This window comes from Leptonychotes weddellii, chromosome 15 (genome assembly GCF_054177405.1).
Source record: "Leptonychotes weddellii isolate Sample4059 chromosome 15, ASM5417740v2, whole genome shotgun sequence".
Classification (NCBI taxonomy): domain Eukaryota; kingdom Metazoa; phylum Chordata; class Mammalia; order Carnivora; family Phocidae; genus Leptonychotes; species Leptonychotes weddellii.
In genome coordinates, this window is record NC_138383.1 from 17,576,526 (window position 1) to 17,594,401 (window position 17,876).

Sequence of the window (17,876 nt, forward strand, 5' to 3'; positions counted from 1 at the left end):
TTTTTTAAAGATTTTATTTATTTATTTGACAGAGAGAGACACAGCGAGAGAGAGAACACAACCAGGGGGAGTGGGAGAGGAAGAAGCAGGCTTCCGGCTGAGCAGAAAGCCTGATGTGGGGCTTGATCCCAGGACTCTGGGATCATGACCTGAGCCGAAGGCAGACGCTTAACGACTGAGCCACCCAGGCGCCTCCCCTTTAGCTGTCTTCTGAGTTCAAGAGAAAGGAAACCATCTTACAGTTTTTGCTTATCTGAACATTGAAGAATCTACAGGATTGGTCTTGGGCAAGATGTGGGAACAATCAGGGTTTCATCGATTCTCTTAAGGCTCTCCAGGGACCAATTTTCCCTGCAGCCCTCACGACCCCATTCCAATGGTTTATCACAGTAATTATGTACTTATATTTCTTTTCAATTAAAATCTTTTGTTTTGGGGCACCTGGGTGGCTCAGTCGTTAAGTGTCTGCCTTCGGCTCAGGTCATGATCCCAGGGTCCTGGGATCCAGCCCCGCATCGGGCTCCCTGCTCAGCGGGAAACCTGCTTCTCCTTCTCCCACTCCCCCTGCTTGTGTTCCCTCTCTCGCTGTGTCTCTCTCTGCCAAATAAATAAAATCTTTTTAAAAATCTTTTGTTTTAATTTGGAATATGACATTTTAGAGTTGGAAGGGACCTCAGAGATATCTACTCTGGCCTCTGAGAGGACAGTTCCAGAGCAGCAAAGTCACAAAGATGGTGAAGAAGAGTAAGTTCTCATTCCTAACCCAGTGCTCTTCCCACTACACCATGCCAACCTGCCCATTTCCACCTCTGTGCTCTGCTCCCAGCCTCCTTATCTGCTGCTGCCTCTTTTGCTGTATCTCTCTTGGAAAATATAAACCAGATCCTCAAATCTCGTAATTGCCGTAGACTCTTCTCACAAACACTCTCCAAATCAAATTAGTACTAAATCCTGTGAATTTTTCCTTGTGTTTTAAATCTTTTCTGTCCTTTTCCACTTGCCCCCTAATCTATCCAGCCTCAGATCTTTTTCTTCTCCTCCTCAAACTTTTGTGTGGGTCAGAATTGCTTGCTATGTTTATGAAAGATGGATTTCCAACCTAGGAGATAACAATTCCAGTCTGGAGTGGAGCCATATGATCTATAGAGCTTATTTTGGGAAGCTTCCCTCAACACAACTCTTAAATCCACCATTTATGTGCTTGAAATCCTTCGTTGGCTCTCTATACCAAAGTTTGAACTCACCTCTCCTTTCCTACAGCCTAAATTCCTTCACACCCTCACATACTGCCCTCCCCATCCCCCAACTACTCAAATATCCAACCTCTTCTGAGCCCTGGGGTCTTTACTCAGGTGGTTCCATGTGTCTTTATTCTCCTCCACTGCAGCCAGGCAAAAACCTGTCCAAATCCTATCCAGAGTTCTACTGGGCAGAACCAATCTCTTCCTGCTGTGCTCCCTCAGCAATCCAATCCATATTTATCTTTATTATAGAATGTATTTGGTTTGCAGGCGCCTGGGTGGCTCAGTCGGTTGGGCGTCCGACTCTTGATTTCAGCTCAGGTCATAATCTTGGGGTTGTGAGATCAAGCCCTGCATCAGCGTGGAGACTGGGATTCTTTCTTCCTCTCCCTCTGCTCCCCACCCCCCTAAGCTTGTGCACGCACTGTCTCTCAAATAAATAAATAAAATCTTAAAAAAAAAAAAAAAAAGAACATATTTGGTTTGGATCAGTGGTTCTCAAAGTGTGGTCCCCAGACCAGCTGCATCAGCATAACCTGGGAACTTGTTAGGATTGCAAATTTTCAGGCCTCACCCCAGAACTACTGAATAAAAATCTCTGAGATGGGACCCAGCAATTTTTAACAAGCTACGCAAATCTCCAGTTGGTTTGGTATCTCCTTAGTTAGACTGTGTCTTCCTTGAGGACAGGGGGTATGTTTTATTGATCTCTTTCCTTAGTATCTAGCCTGGCCCAGGCAATTGGCAGGCATTCAAGAATGAATGAATGCAGAACACCTTAGGAAACTTTTTTTTTTTTAAGATTTTAAATAATCTCTACACCCAATGTGGGGCTTGAATTTATAACCCTGAGACCAAGAATCGCTTGGTCTACCAACTGAGCCAGCCAGGTGCCCCCATCTTAGAAATCTTTAAGAATGCTTTGCAGATCATACTTTTATAACAAAGGAGGCTGCACTTTTATGGATACATATCTATGGCTCTTTTTCATTCTGTTCTTGCATATGCTTAGACCTAGGCTGTTTCCTTCTCTCCTCCCTTGTCCTGTGTGCCTCCCCCCAAGCCTTACTGTCTTAAGTAATAATGCAGATCATATCAGTGACTACCAGGTATCTGACTATGGGATGCTGGCGGGCTTGTCTCTGTCTCTACACATTGCCTTTACGTTTCATGAAGAACTTGGTAGAGCAGCGGCTGTCTGCCCATGTCCTTGTGGCCTAGTCCGTTGGCAGCATGAATTTCTGGTGGGTATGTGGGAAATACCTTCTCTTTCCCAAAGTGATGGTGGAACGAGGTGGTGGATAAAGAAGAGAGAGGAACAAAAGATCTGGAAGCAGCATGATACAATGAGATAACATGATAGAATATAAAGACCATAGGATTTGGATTCAGGCAACTTGAGTTCAAATCTCAGCTCTTCCATTACATAAACGTGGACAAGATGTTTAACTTCAGTTTACTCAGCTATAAAATTGGGAGAATATTGTCCTGCCTTACAAATAGTGAGAATTATATTAGAATGACTTATGGGGTGCCTGGGTGGCTCAGTCGGTTAAGCGTCCGACTCTTGGTTTCAGCTCGGGTCATGATCTCAGGGTCTTGAGATCGAGCCCCATGTTGGGCTCCCCGCTCATCGGGGAGTCTGCTTCTCTCCTTCTCCCTCTGCCCCTCCGCCCCACTAGCACTCGCTCTCTCTCAAATAATCTTTAAAAAAATTAGGTTGACTTAAAAATGCTTCCCATTGATGCTAGCACAAAACCTTGATACAAATTAGTCTTTGTGAAGATTAGAAAAGGATAATACTGGGGTGATCCAGGGCTGTGCCATATAGTTATGGCAGTTATCATCCACCCTAAATGATATCTAGACAAATGGATTTAAAAGTGCCAGCTCCAGGGGCACCTGGGTGGTTCAGTCGGTTGGGTGTCCGACTCTTGGTTTCAGCTTGGGTCGTGATCTCGGGGTTGTGAGACTGAGCACCCAGTCAGACTCTGTGCTCAGCGTGGAGTCTGCTGGAGACTCTTTTTCCCTCTCCCACTGCCCCTCACCCCTGCGTGCTCTCTATTAAATAAATGAATCAATCTTTAAAAATAAAAGTGCCAGCTCCCAAAGTGGCATGTATGGGGAGGTGTGCTGTGGGAATGGGGCCGTAGGCCTGGGTGAGATGGCAGGGTAATGTCTGGGGGAAAGAAAACACCACCAAAGCTGAGCTGATCCAGGGTGGGGGGCCAAGAAGAGGCAGAAAGGCCAAGAGCCAGACATTGCTCAAGGAAATACTGATCTGGATCAGATGAGCTAATAATGCACAGACAGACTTATAAACCAAAGCCAAGAGTCTCTAAGGTCTTTGTAGAGAAGCTACATAAAATACTATGATTTTTATTAGCAACCACAGATATATCATTTTCCACATTTTACACTTACCCTGTTTCACACAGAAAGAGGACTAATTCTAATGAATTATCAATAATACATCTTAAATAACATGTCACTGAAAAAAATTAAGTTAACGCGGACTACGCAATAGCGCAGACACGAGTGCAGCTGGTAATTTAATACAGGAAACAATGCCGATCAGCGGTATGCAGATCCCATCTGGTTTTCCAGAAAGTGATAGGATACACTTTGCCCATCTTTGGGCAGTCCTGGAGCAGTATGCAAGCTGAATGATAAATACGAACTAAAAAGGCTAAAATACTGAAGGCCAAACAGGATCACTCTAGGGTCAGTTTTACAAGGAAATGCTCAGTCCCTGTCAGCGGTCATCTACTGTAGTCCCAACCCCCTCTGTAGTCCCTACTGCGTGATCAGACCCCCTCCATCATCCAGCCTCCAGGACAAGTGGAATCCCAACCCTGGGAGGAGTTGCTGCTGATCACTAAGGCGTATTCCCATTCACACTTGACTTGGGTGGCAAGGGTTCTCCCGAGGAGTATAGCTCTGGTGTATGTACTTTCAAAAAGACTGGGTCAGCGCCTTGCTGGGAGGTGTGCCCAGGAAAGGTTATTTGCCAGAGGACGTGGTACCGACAGTGGTTGCCATTCCTCATAACTAACCAGCTCTAAATCCAAAAGACCGCCATCTGTGCCGTGAGAAGTGGGCCACCTTGTCAGGAACAGATCTCAGTTCTTACCCACAAAAAAGGGCTCACATTGAAACCAACTTGTGGTGAACTCCCTCAGAAATGCTGTTTTCCGATATCCCCATTCCTAGTTTTAGAAGCAACTGTGGAACACACACAGCCTCCCCTGACCTGGGGTCAGGAAGAAAGGGGTGTCAGCATTCGTAAAGGAATTCAAATTCTGGCCCAACGACTCTCGAACCTGCTCCAAGCGAAGGAATACGCATCCCAGCTGACTGAATGTCTTCCGGGACCAACGACTCACTCATGTCACTCACCACCATAAGGAGAATGGTTAGAGCAATCTGGGTTTTGGAGAAAGCAGATGTGGCACGATGAGGTGGTCCATTAACTGTGTGCCAGAGCCGATTTCTTTTACATCGGCTCAAATATTTGTGCCCATGTGTTACACGCCAGGGCAGAACCTTGGAACGAGAAGGTCTCCAGCATCTCTGAGATGCTACGTTGGCGGGGAAAACAGACTTTGCAGTCATTTGGCTAGGGAGACTGTCTTTAACCCCTCCTCCTCTTCTTTGTTTCTATCCTAGAAGACTAACCATCTACCCCTACTCTACTGAGGAAGGTGCTGGTTGAAGGGCCAGGCACTCTTATCAAAAGGCATCTTTGATGTTCTTGAGCTGGCGCACGGCCAGGTCCACGGGGAGGCTGAACTTGAGGCTGCTGAGGCGACTGAGCAGGTTGAGGGCGCTCTCAAAGCCTGTGTGCGCCATGTAGCTCCAGGGCTGGTAGTGGGGTTCGATGAGTGACCCCGACTTGCAGATTAGGTTCACCCAGGACACAAGACGCTGCTCGTTCAGGGCCATGCACACCAAGGCCTTCAACTCTGAGTCTGCACTGCGTTTAAAGGGGTCGTGCTCCGTCAGCACCACATGGATGGCTGTCAGAAGGCTCTGCTTGGGGGTCACAACGGTGCCTCCCATAACTGGCAGGGCAAAGGACTGGGAGAGCTTCCGGGCGGGGGATTCCACGTAAGCACGGCCATTCTTAGCATGGTAGTACTTTACAAAGAGCTCCCACGGGTGCATGGCCTCAGGGGCCGAGGAGAAGGCTGGCAGCAAACAAGCAATGGGGGCCATGACCAGGCTCATTCCTGGTGAGGAGGCGTAGAGTCCGTGGGCCAGCAGGTCCCTGACGGCCACGGTCAGCTCCTTCCGCACAGCCATGGTCAGCTCGTCCTTGCCTCCCAGAGACAGGTCCTGGAGGCTGGCAGAGGTGATGATGTGGTTGTGCGGCTGGTGCCTCAAGGCTAGCTGCTTCACTCTCTCTACTGAGATCTCCAGCCTCTTCAGTAAGGGGGAGTAGTCCCTGTCAGCCTGGCCCCTCTGCCACAGGGTTTGTGGGATCTGGCCCGTGGCGCAACCAAACTGGCTGGCAGCAAAGATCTGGAGCACGGCCAGCGCGCGCCGCACGAGGTGCAGGCCCGTCTCCTGGACCTTCTTCACGTCGTCTGCCTTTGCTGTTTAGAAAATGCAACGGCTCATCAGTGAGGGCCATAATAGCACAGAGGTATATTCAACTAGTCACTAGCTGAGATCTAGTCTTGCTGCTGAGCTACAGCATGGGTCCCACATGAAGCCAAGAGCCACCTAGGAGGTTGCTGGACTTAACTGTTTTGGGTTAATAACAGCTATATTGAGATATAAATCACATGCCATGTAAATCACCCATTTAAGTGTATCAATCAGTGACTTTTAGTGTATTTACAGAGTTGTGCACCCATCATCCCAAAAAGAAACCTTGTACTGTTAGCATCTCCCATTCCCATTCTCCCCAACCCCGTACGCCCTAGGCAACCACTAATCTACTTCTTATCTGTCTAGACCGGCCTATTCGGGAAGCCGTACTTACTCTTGCTGTTTCCTGGAGGCAGTCGGCTGCTGCCCATTCTCGTGGAGCCACTTCCTGTCTTCCCACTGGCCTTGCACTCACAGTGCGCGCTGTCTGCCTGCAATGGGCTTCCCACTTCATCTGTGGTCAGCAGTTACAAAGCGGAGGAAAAAGAATACTTCCTATTGCCTCCCACATGATAAGACTTTTACAAATATCATCTTATTTGCGTGGAATAGTGACTGGCTCAATACATATTTGCTCAATGAGGGAAGCATGAATCATCCTTTCTTGGGTGAGGACAGTGGGGCTAAAGAAGTTAGGAACCTGCCCAAGGACCCAAGGCCAGGAAGTGGCAGAACTGGGATCTGAACTATCTGGCTCTGAAATCCATGTTTTTGGGGTGCCTAGGTGGCTCAGTCAGTGAAGTGTCTGCCTTCGGCTTGGGTCGTGATCCTGGGATCCTGGGATTGAGCCCCTGCTCCACAGGGGGCCTGCTTTTCCCTCTCTCTCTGCCTGCCACTCCCCCTGCTTATGTTCTCTCTCTGTCAAATAAATTAAAGTCTTAAAAAAAAAATCCATGTTTTTGGGGCACCTGGCTGGCTCAGTCCGTGGAGTGTGTGACTCTTGATCTTGGAGTTGTGAGTTCGAACCCTACATTGGGTATAGAGATTACTTAAAAATAAAATCTTTTTTTTTTTTTTTAAGATTTTATTTATTTATTTGACAGAGAGATAGTGAGAGCAGGAACACAAGCAGGGGGAGTGGGAGAGGGAGAAGCAGGCTTCCCACTGAACAGGGAGCCCAATGCGGGGCTCGATCCCAGGACCCTGGGATCATGACCTGAGCCCAAGGCAGGCGCTTAACCAACTGAGCCACCCAGGTGCCCCTAAAAATAAAATCTTTAAAAAAATAAAATAAAATCCCTGTTCTTTCCATTCTACCATGCTGGCTCCTTTACTGAGTGGTCAAACTTCCTACACAGTATATTGAGAACTGGTACCTTTAGGTACCAGTACTTGGATTATATAATTATTATTTTTTAAAGATTTTATTTATTTGAGAGAGAGAGAGCACGCACGTGCACACGCACAAAGGGAGAGGGAGAGGCAGAGGGAGAAGCAGACTCCCTGCTGAGCAGGGAGCCCGATGCGGGGCTCGATCCCAGGACTGAGATCATGACCTGAGCCGAAGGCAGACTCTTAACTGACTGAGCCACCCAGGTGCCCCTACATATAATTACTATGACATCTGTTCACGCTTCTCTTCCCATCCCCTCCTCTGACCTTGGATGAAGTTGATGAACATCTCGAGGTCTCGGATCTGAGTTTTCAACTGTTCAACCAACTGTTCTTTCACTCGGGCTGGGTTGACAATCTGAGCCACAGCTGTATCCACACGCTGCCGGAGCTCCTCAGTGGACAGTGAACTGATGTCCTCATTCAGATTCATGTCCAGTTTCTTTATTAATTCATCTATGATCACCTATCAAGACCACAAGCAATGAGCACAGCCTTTGGAATTTTCAGGGAGAGGGTTAGGAAGAAGGAGAATATTTGCTAGTATGTACCTTTAAATGAAAATCAAAGACAGATAGAACTCCCAAATTTGTGAGAGAAAACGATGCAACTGCTGATCAAGGTGAGAGTACAGAGCTACTTTCTCCTATAGTAACAAGGGCCCTTGGTTCCTCTCGGACAGAAATGGCTCCTCTCAATGGCAAATTTTTTCTTTTTCTTTTTTTTTTTTTAACTGCAAACTTTCTACCAGGCCAGGCAACTTTCAGGAGAACAACAGTATGAATAACCCAAAGCGGCTGATGATCCCAAAAGCCTCATAGTTAGCTTCCCCCAAGGCCTCCAAGAGAACAAATACGGACTTCCCTTAGTGTCTAGTCCTCTTCCTCCCTTCTTGCCCCATTCTAGGCAACTAAACAAAAATCTCTACTAAACATCAAAGTGTGTTACAGTCAAAATACCCTAGTGACATTATCTGGAACAGTGTGAAATCCAGATAATGTAACTCCAGCTCAGTCAGAGAAACACCCACATCATAGTGGGAGACAAACATGTTAGTAGGGGAGACTGCAGTTGTATTCTGCTGGCAGGTTACCTGTCTACCCAGGTGTTGCTTAAATAAATACGGCGTTAAAACCAGTCTGGATCCCTGGAATATTTATCAACTGGTGGTGGGGAAAAAAGCTGATTTACATTGTAGGATGTGTCTAAATAGAACTGTTTTAATGATCAAATGAAAAATTATTATTATTATTATATATTATTATTACTAATAACCACCCAAAAGAAAGAGCTCAATTATCATATTATAAGGCTTTGGAACTTGTGTTTCCATGTGTGAATAAAGACGTGTCCGTTTCTCTTTGATATGGGCCAGCAAAGGGATTCTCAGCAAGGCCAAGGGTGAACATGCGAAGAAAGAACGTCCTGTGATCGCCAGCAGGAACAAGGTAACCTTAGGTAGAGGTGGAGGAGCCTCTAGTCTCTGCTCACCCGCTGTCTTTCCAAGACCACGGACTGCGGCAGGGAGTCGTAATTACCCTCTTGATAAGCAAACGTTTCCAGGTCATCTAGCTGGGTTTTGAGCTGTAGTATAAGTTCCTTCTGCTTCTCCCTTTGGGCTTCCAGACGTTCCCGTTTTTCCTGTTCACTCTAAGACAAGAAAATACTTAGGTCTATTTCACAGGAAAAGGAAAAATCAGGGCACATTACGAAGCCTCTCAAGCTAATAATGACTAGTGAAACATAAAATGTTTCCAAATAATCCCAATGAAATACAGAATTCATAAGCTAGGTTCAAAAATGAGAATAAAGATTTCATCCGGGGCAATTTATTAAATGTGTTTTCTTTAAGAAGGTATTTGTCCCTTATTAGAAATAGGATATGAATACAATGGAACCTTTTGTTAAGATAGCTTCCCCCCACACAAAGGTCTAGTTAGGATTGAGACAACTTATCTTAGCCAAGACAGCCTCCCAGGAACTAAACATGCCATCCTCCACAGCCAATTACCACAGATCAACTCCTGAATACTTTCTGCAGCCATATTTTGCAAGACAATCTAGAGATAAGGGTGTAGAGAAAGGATTTATAACTCATAACCAGTTTTCTTAAGGTTCAAAACCCCGCCAATGTATTACAGACTTCTGCAAAATCAAAAGAATTAAAGCAGATGCCTGGGGCAGTGAAAAAAAAACAAAAACAAAAAAACCAACCCAAAAGCCAAGTAATAGGAGTGGGAAGGTAACCATGTTTAAAAAAAAAAAAAGGAGGGCGCCTGGGTGGCTCAGTCGTTAAGCATCTGCCTTCGGCTCAGGTCATGGTCCCAGGGTCCTGGGATTGAGCCCCACATCAGGCTCCCTGCTCGGTGTGAAGCCTGCTTCTCCCTCCCCCACTCCGCCTGCTTGTGTTCCCTCTCTCGCTGTGTCTCTCTCTGTCAAATAAATAAATAAAATCTTAAAAAACAAAAAACAAAAAACAACCTCTGGTAAGTTTCTCCCACCAGTGACTCCTTTCTCCACTGTTGGCCATCAGGTAGTTTCTGCATTTAAATGATTAAAAACCCTTCAGGGTGGTAAAGTCTTGCCAATGTATTCTCAAATACTAGCTCTTCCTTACCTTTCTTGAGTGCCAGAAACAAAACAAAGCAAAACTAGCACGTCCTGTGCAGGTGTAAGGCTGCATTTTAAACCAGCAATCTATAGAATATTAACTTTAACTTTCAAATGGTACTTACCAAGCCCTCCAGAAGATACGAGAGAGAATAAATGAAAAACAACACATTAACTTTTTGTTCAAGCTATTTAAAAAGCAATCCTCTTGCTTTAGCTTTACTCAACATGAAAGCAAGCCTTTTCTCAGGATACTTCCTCTCCAAACCTGAGTGTTGTGGTTTCTTAGAAACCTACTGTGGGAGGGCCTAACTATCCTTCAGGCTTCCTAGATCTCCCTAGGCAAAGCTGACCGTTTCTCCATCTGTATTGTGTACACACTTCTCTAGCTCATGCCGCATTGCAATTCTTTGTTGAGGATTCTGTCCCTCAGTCAATGAACTCCTTTAGGGCAAAGGCTTTGATTTTGTACCCCCAATGCCGAGCACCATGTCTGGTAAAGGGTAAGCTCTCAATACACATTTGCTGTAGGCTACTGAACTAAAACAAGTACAGAACAACACATTCCGAATAATGAGCTCTGACCAGAAGAAGCTGTCTAGCCAGCGCAAGGAGAAAGAATGGGGAAAAACTCTATGTGGAGAGAAGGGTGGTACAGTAAACACAGGATTGCGCTGGAAACATTCCAGATTAAAATAAGCAAGTCAAATTTGCTACTGATAAGTCTTCTTGGTTAAAACCAATTTAAGTGGGAAGAAAGGCATAAGTGGGTTGTAACTTGAAGAATGAAAAGGTGGAGAAGACAGCAAGTCTCTTCAACACCTCCAACAAGCTATCTGCAACTGTGCACTTCCAGAGAGTCAACGACTGCAAGGAAATGTTCTCTTGGCATGGCATACAGACGCTCATTATTCACTGGTGGCTAACTGAATGCATCTTGTCACAGTAAAGGGGCTTCATTTATAATATCTAGTTATTGGGCTGGATGGGCAAGGAGGTTTAAAATATCAGCTTCAGGAAATGCATATAATCAGGAGTTGTATTTCTTTCAATTACTAAGTGATCCTGCCCGTTCACCAAAGCTCCCACCCACACGAAAGTCTAAATATTAAAGACGTTTTCTAGATTCCAGGAAGGCAGGTACAGGCAGTAGATCAAAGTTTCCATGGATTCCAAGTCACTTACACTTCATTAGCCAATGTTCTCAACCCCAGGTCGGGGGACTTATCAGCAAATGTCCTCGGGTCTTACTTAGGTACATTATGAGGCAACGGCAAGGTGAGCGGGAGCAGCATTGCTTTGGTTGGTTGCTGTTCCCCTCTGAATACTCTGCTCACCACTCTTGTGTCCCGCACGTCCCCACACCTGCATCTCTTACCACATTTCAGATAGACACCCCTCACCATCAGGTTCCCAGGCCTCTCTGTCCTCCTGCCCTTCAGCAGGACTGGCACACCTGTCTCACCTCCTCGTCTCGGACGCGCGTAGTACTCACCCAGACCGGCCGGCTTCTTACCACTGCTACCTCCGTCCCGGTCAGCATCGCCACCCACCCAACCCCCTATTCCCATGTCCTTCGGGACCCGGCCCCAGCTGCTCACCTGGTTCTCGCCCCGCAATCGTGGCCGGTCCCCTGGCAGCCCATCGCCATCGTCGCTGGCGGGGTCCTCGGGCCCCCAGTAACCCAGGACGTGCGGGCAGCCGCGGAACGCGAAGTCCTCGAGCTCGCGCAGGAGGCGCTGCTGCTCCGCGGGCGCTCCGCGCACCACCTGGCGCAGGCGGAACTGCACTTGCGCGAAGTGCGAGGACAGCGCGAGCAGCGCCGAGTCCAGCCGCCGCCGCTCGGCCCGCAGCCGCCGCAGCGTCCGGCCGGGCGAGTCCGGAGGGGAGCCCGGGGCCGCGCCGGGCTCCTCGGCCGCCGCCTCTTCCGAGAACGCGGCCGTCCCAGGCCCGGCCTCCGCCACTGCCCCCACCGGGGCCCAGCGCACCGCCTCGCACGGTGGCAGCGACTCCTCTTCCTCCTCCGCCTTTGGACCAACAGCTGCCACCACCGTTACCGGCTCCGCAGCCGCTTCGACAGCCGCCATCTTCCCGGAAACGCCGCCGCACGTCAGCCGCGCCCCCTCACTGCCATGGCAACGGCGCGCTGTCCGGGAAACCCGAAGGCGCGGGTGGGCGGGGCTTATACGACAAACAGTTCACAGTCACGCGGGGCGGGCCTTCCCAGGGGATTTAATTCGGGCCAATAATTTTTTATTGAGCGCCTACTGTGAATCAGGCACAGAACGCACTAAGCGTTGGAGAAACGGATGAATGAAGACAGGGACAAGTCATTCGTTGTGCACCTAGTGTGGCCCTTGTCCTGGTTCCCCGCGGGTGGGTCGTCTATTCCTTTTTTTTTTTTAATAAAGATTTTATTTATTATTTGACAGAGAAAGAGAGAGCACATGAGAGGGGGGAGGGGCAGAGGGAGAAGCAGACTCCCTGCCGAGCAGGGAGCCCGATGCGGGACTCGATCCCGGAACTCCGGATCATGACCTGAGCCGAAGGCAGTCGCTTAACCAACTGAGCCACCCAGGCGCCCCGGGTCGTCTATTCCTAATCTGTACATTTCTGGAGACACTGAGATGTGAAGGGCTGTCGGGATTACGCTCTTCTAGAGTCTCTCCGAAGTGCGGATCCCTTGGCTGTGGGGGCCACGTTCCCCCTTCCTCTAAAGCCTTCCCCGACCATATAAGGAGAGGCAGCTGCTGGGGGCGTCCCCAGGATCTAAAGATAGCAGTCCCTGGCTCGGAGTCCAAATGCCACCGGGTAGCGGGGAGCCGCCATGGCAAGGTGAGTGTTTCCGGCCGCCCTTTTCCTCGGAGATTCCTTGTCCCACATTTTCTGGGCGCTCCTGCGAGTTCCCGTGGAAATTCCAGAGTCCAGGTCTCTGTAACTTTGGGGTGATGAGGAATGTTCTCCATAACCCCCTCCCTCTCAACTCTCGCACTCTGGATTCTCCCCAGGTTCACCCTCACCTCACCACCCCCCCCCCGCTGCCATCACTCCTCTTTCACCCCCTTCTGTCTCATTTAGCTCCACTTTGACAGGGCCGTAGCATAAAACGTCCCTAAATGTTCCCTTCCTTCCACCTTTCCCAAATGCCCTCAGTCTTCCCTCTCCCACCCCTATGAAGCCCCACCGCAACTCCTCTGCAGGCAGCATGCCCGGACGCTGTGGTACGACAGGCCCAGGTACGTGTTCATGGAGTTTTGTGTTGAGGACAGCACCGATGTCCATGTGCTCATCGAGGACCACCGTATTGTGTTCAGGTAACGGCCCTCCTCTCTGAAGGTCCTGGTTTCCTGGAACCTTTCCCTTCTCTTAATGCCCCCATGCTCAGCCTCCCGCATTTCCTCAGCTCCGTTGTCTCCTCAGCTGCAAGAATGCCGACGGAGTGGAGTTGTACAATGAGATAGAATTCTATGCTAAGGTGAACTCCAAGGTAACTGTGGGGTGGGACAGTAAGCTCTGGATGGGAAGGCTGCCTGGAAAATTGGAAATTCATTCTAAACCTCACATGCTAAGAATGAGGCTCTCTATCCGGTAGGACTCCCAGGATAAGCGCTCTGGTCGCTCCATTACTTGCTTTGTGAGGAAATGGAAGGAGAAGGTAGCCTGGCCCCGACTCACTAAAGAGGATATCAAGGTAGGTGTGTGGGGGAATGGCCTGCTCTCTCTCCCGTGCTATCTCTGCACTTGGGGACATAAGTCAGAGAATCACCCTTGGCTCCTTTCCCACCAACATTCAATCATTCACAAAGTCCTATTTGACTTCCTAAATATTCTTGAATCTGTTACTTCATCTTTTCCTAATTCAGGTCTCATCCATCACTGGGTGATGTTTATTGCATATTTTTAGACCGACCCTCAGTCCATCCTTTGCATTGCTCCCAGCATGGTCTGTCTAAAACACCCATCTGACCCTGTTACTCTTCCACCTAAGACCCTCCAGTGGCTTCTTCCTTGCTAAAAGTTGAAAATTGGCTAGCTCCTGGCTGATCTGGCTCTTGAATTTGTTTTTGTGGTCTTTACAGTACTTACAAATTATTTTGATTGGTTATTGACATTTAGTTTTCATTAGTTACTGACCTATAAAAATATGGAGATTTCATATAAAACTACAGATTATCAGCTTTTCTTAGAAAATGGAGACTCTGATCACACTGGTCTAAATTCCCAAATGCCAGGGGTGCCTGGCTGGCTCAGTTGGTAGAACATGGGGCTGTGAGTTCAAGCCCCATGTGCAGAGGTTACTTAAAAAAAAAGAAAGAAATTCCCAAACGCCTAGAGATGGAGCTTTAAATGGAGCATGTGTACCAGCACACTTTAATCCTTTTCATTAGTTCCCTAACTCTTTTAGGCATATGAGCTTGTCACTTCCCGCCCTTTGGGTTGAAATCCAAGCCCCATAGCATGACATATAAACTCATGACCTGGCTACTCTTCCCTTCTGTAGCATTATATCCCATTAGTTTCGGCCTTAAACTTCACATTCCAGCCACAGCAAATGGCCTGCAGCTCTTTGGCACACACCAGGCTATTTCTCACGAATTTACCTTTGCTCAAGCTGTGCCTTCTTCCTGGAAAGCCTCCATCATTGCTACTTGTGCCCACCTAACCTTTGCTCATCCTTTAAGTCTCTGCTACTCTAAAAAGCCTGAGTTCCTATAGCTTCTGTCTGGGTTTCCATAATATCTCCCGTGTAAGCCATCACCATACCTTTCACACTGTATTTTAACGATTTTAAATAAATAGATTTCCCTTCCCCACTTGCTTCGTGATAGCTGGGACTATATATCAAACATTTTCATAATCCCAATGCCAAGCTCAGAGTCTGTGTTCAATAAATAGCCGTTAAATTAATGAGTGAATAACTTCCTATCTAAGCGTAAGAACTTGGAACAGGATTCCAAGGGTTTTCTCCCGACTCCAGGGAATGCAGCTTGTCTATCTTGCTTGGTGACTCCCATGATACTTTATGACACAGTTATCTTTCCAGATGTATTACCTCTCTAGTCAGTCCGCTTCTGGAGGGTGGAATTTCTATGCTTTTCTATCTACCAAAATGCCTGGCATTGTGCTTGGCACTTAGTAGGTTCCTGGCAAATCTTTGTGGATGATGATATTGGCAATCTAGAGAGGAATTAGTCAAAGAGGTGCTTTTGGGAAGACTGCACCCCCATTGACCTTCTTTTCCCCGCGCATGCCCCTGTGCACACAGCCATGCTCTTCCATGCACTTCTGCGCTTCCTGCCCTGTGACGCTCTGTGCTTTCCTCTTGCAGCCAGTGTGGTTGTCTGTGGACTTTGATAACTGGAGGGACTGGGAAGGGGATGAAGAGGTGGAGCTGGCTCAGGTGGAACATTACGCAGAGGTAATGCCATTTTCTGCCCCTCCTGCTCATTCTCTGTGTCTCCCTGCACACATTTCTCTGGAGGACTGTCATCAGGGCTAGACAGACACATATGAGCTCCCCTCATTGGTGCTCATATTCTTTAAATGTTCTGTGCAATGTTTATTTAGTAGGATGAGAGAAATGTATACTAGTGGAACCGTATACATGCCTTCACTCACTAGTTACAGAATTTTGAGAAAGTTTGGCAAACCCTTTCACAACTCTTCTGTAACTCTTGTTCTTTCTTCTATTTTATGTGTGTGTGTGTATTTCCTGAGCCACACAACTTCACAGGAAACTCAAACTAGGCAGTATACTGGGGCACCTGGGTGGCTCAGATGGTTAAGCGTCTGCCTTCGGCGTCTGCCTTCGGCTCAGGTCATGATCCCAGGGTCCTGGGATCAAGCCCCGCATCGGGCTCCCTGCTCAAGTGGGGAGCCTGCTTCTCCCTCTCCCTCTGCCATTCTCTCCACTTGTGCTCTCTGGCTCTATCTCTCTGTCAAATAAATAAATAAAATCTTAAAAAAAAAACAACCAAACTAGGCAGTATAAAAATTCACATCATAAAACAAATTACTAGTTCCAATTAAGTTGCACCCTGCCATACATTATTTGGTTTTAGAATTTCAGCTACTATTTATTCAAGTTGCAAAAACACTGACAGACCCTAACCTGGATTAGTAAGGAGGATGCTCTGTGTATGTCTATTTCCTTTTAAAAAGGGGATCGGGGCGCCTGGCTGGCTCAGTCGGTGGAACGTGCGTCAACTCTTGATCTCAGGGCTGTGAGTTTGAGCCTCACATCAGGTGTTACTTAAAAATAAAATCTTAAAAGAAATAAAAATAAAAATAAATGAAAAGGGGATCGATTTACTTTTCTCCAATTCATTCCAGTGATGTGTTAGGGGCTGTAAAGATGGGGCAATTGTCTGGCTGGGACCATCATCCTATGGCCCATCAATATACAGGTTGCTCTCCCCTTGCCCTTCTTTTCTCTTGTAATTACTTTCCTCTTTCCACTAGCTTTTGAAGAAGGTCAGCAGCAAGAGACCTCCTCCTGGCATGGATGACCTGGATGTAAGTAAAGCCTACCCTTCAACCCTTCAGTTTCCTTTTAGCCCTAAAATATAAGATACTAGAAAGCTCTTCTCATGGTCCCTAGCACGCAGTAGTTCTCAGTGCCTGTCAGCCAAATTTGAATTTGACACAGGAGGTCGAATGTTCTTCTCCAGGCTGTAGAAAACTCCAGCAAGACCCTCCTCCCTCCCATCTCCCCTTTACTCCTCTATCCTAGAGCTGACCTGGCCCCCTTGACTGTCTTTACAGCTGTCAGGAGCAGTGGCATGAATTGAAATTCTGAAACCAAATGATGCTTGACACAGTGTTGTTTATTGAGCACCAGGGGTTGATTTTATTTCCCAAAGTATTAATCCTTCCGTGTTAGCCTGCCGGGAAGTTGTGTGACTTAGAAAATCACAAAAGAAAACTTGGAGAGCAGGAAGGAGTGAGAAGAATTTGTGAACACAAATGTCCACGCTTTGCAGATTCTACAGGTGCTTTTGTCTTTTTTTTCTTTCCCTAGGATGATTCTGACAGCACTGAAGCAACAAGTAATTACTTTCTGCACGACAGAGCTGGGGAGGAAGCTGGGGTGGAAGCTGGGGCGTCTTCCAGTTGCTCTGAAAAGCTGGGGCCGGGGTCTTTGCCAGCTCTTTAACCATGGGGTCTCTGGGATCTCTGAACCTAGAAGCTCTCTCTCTCTTTTTTTTAAATTTATTTGAGAGGGGGCATGCACGTGAGCAGTAGGAGGGCCAGGTGGAGAGGGAATCTCAAGCAGACTCCCCACTGAGCATGGAACCCAAGATGGGGCTCGATCCCAGAACGCTGAGATCATGACCTGAGCGGAAATCAAGAGTCGGCCGCTTCACTGACTGAGCCACCCAGGCACCCCCTTTTTTGAAGCTCTTTTTAAGGGTCCTTTTCATATTTTATTTCTTCTTCCTAGGCACCTGAGTATGGCTGCATCAGATGGCAGGATAGGAGAGGAGTAGACTGGTGGGGCTCCTGAGTTTCTACCAATTGCCTGTAATCTTTGTGTTTGTTTGGGCCAGTCATCAGGGCTCTCTTGAGTATTCGAGCATGTGTATATATGTGGTGGAGCAAAAGCCAAAGAAGCAGCAGATAGATTATAATAAATCTGTAAGAACTGTTCTTTGTCTCTTTCCTTCTTGCACTTCTTCCACCTGGAGGCAAACCTCTTCTACTCTATTGTTCCTCTCAAGGGGAGGGGTGGGTGTCACAGATCCTGGTCCTCATTGTTGAGATTGGAAGCAGAAAGATACTGGGAGCAGGCTTGTAACCAAACTGGGGAATTTTCCCGTGCCCAGCTCCTATTTCTCAGACCATACCCAGCCTTTTGCTATATTGCCGCCCCTAGAACCATATATCTACTGCACCCCTAGAACTAGCCAGAAACCCGCCTCAGCTTTCTGCATACTCCCAAAAATTTCTTTATACTTTCAAAGCTAATTGTTATATTAGCTGTTTACTGTTTACTCTTTTGTTTACTCTTCTATTCATCAGCTACCCCATTCATTC

At 47.4% G+C, this 17,876-nt stretch overlaps 2 protein-coding genes across 5 annotated transcripts; one reads left to right on the forward strand and one right to left on the reverse strand.

Moving 5' to 3' along the window:
* Positions 1-3,585: 3,585 nt before the first annotated feature.
* Positions 3,586-11,953, reverse strand: RUNDC1 (RUN domain containing 1). 2 transcript variants are annotated; one of them, XM_081804926.1, is made up of 5 exons: positions 11,441-11,950; positions 8,721-8,879; positions 7,497-7,695; positions 6,232-6,351; positions 3,586-5,839 (listed from the first exon to the last, which is right to left on the reverse strand). In XM_081804926.1, exons 1-5 carry the CDS (start codon positions 11,924-11,926, stop codon positions 4,974-4,976), a joined length of 1,830 nt encoding a protein of 609 aa, XP_081661052.1. In that variant the 5' UTR covers positions 11,927-11,950; the 3' UTR covers positions 3,586-4,973. The 2 variants fall into 2 exon arrangements, with proteins under 2 accessions (XP_081661052.1, XP_081661053.1); XM_081804927.1 differs by lacking the exon at positions 6,232-6,351 and having other exon boundaries at positions 11,441-11,953.
* Positions 11,954-12,067: 114 nt separating this feature from the next.
* On the forward strand, positions 12,068-17,489 carry PTGES3L (prostaglandin E synthase 3 like). 3 transcript variants are annotated; one of them, XM_081804928.1, is made up of 8 exons: positions 12,308-12,674; positions 13,018-13,153; positions 13,260-13,326; positions 13,432-13,530; positions 15,169-15,258; positions 16,302-16,355; positions 16,861-16,888; positions 17,284-17,489. In XM_081804928.1, exons 1-8 carry the CDS (start codon positions 12,641-12,643, stop codon positions 17,289-17,291), a joined length of 516 nt encoding a protein of 171 aa, XP_081661054.1. In that variant the 5' UTR covers positions 12,308-12,640; the 3' UTR covers positions 17,292-17,489. The 3 variants fall into 3 exon arrangements, with proteins under 3 accessions (XP_081661056.1, XP_081661054.1, XP_081661055.1); XM_081804929.1 differs by having other exon boundaries at positions 12,316-12,674; positions 13,040-13,153; XM_081804930.1 differs by lacking the exon at positions 15,169-15,258 and having other exon boundaries at positions 12,068-12,674.
* The last annotated feature ends 387 nt before the right edge of the window (positions 17,490-17,876 follow it).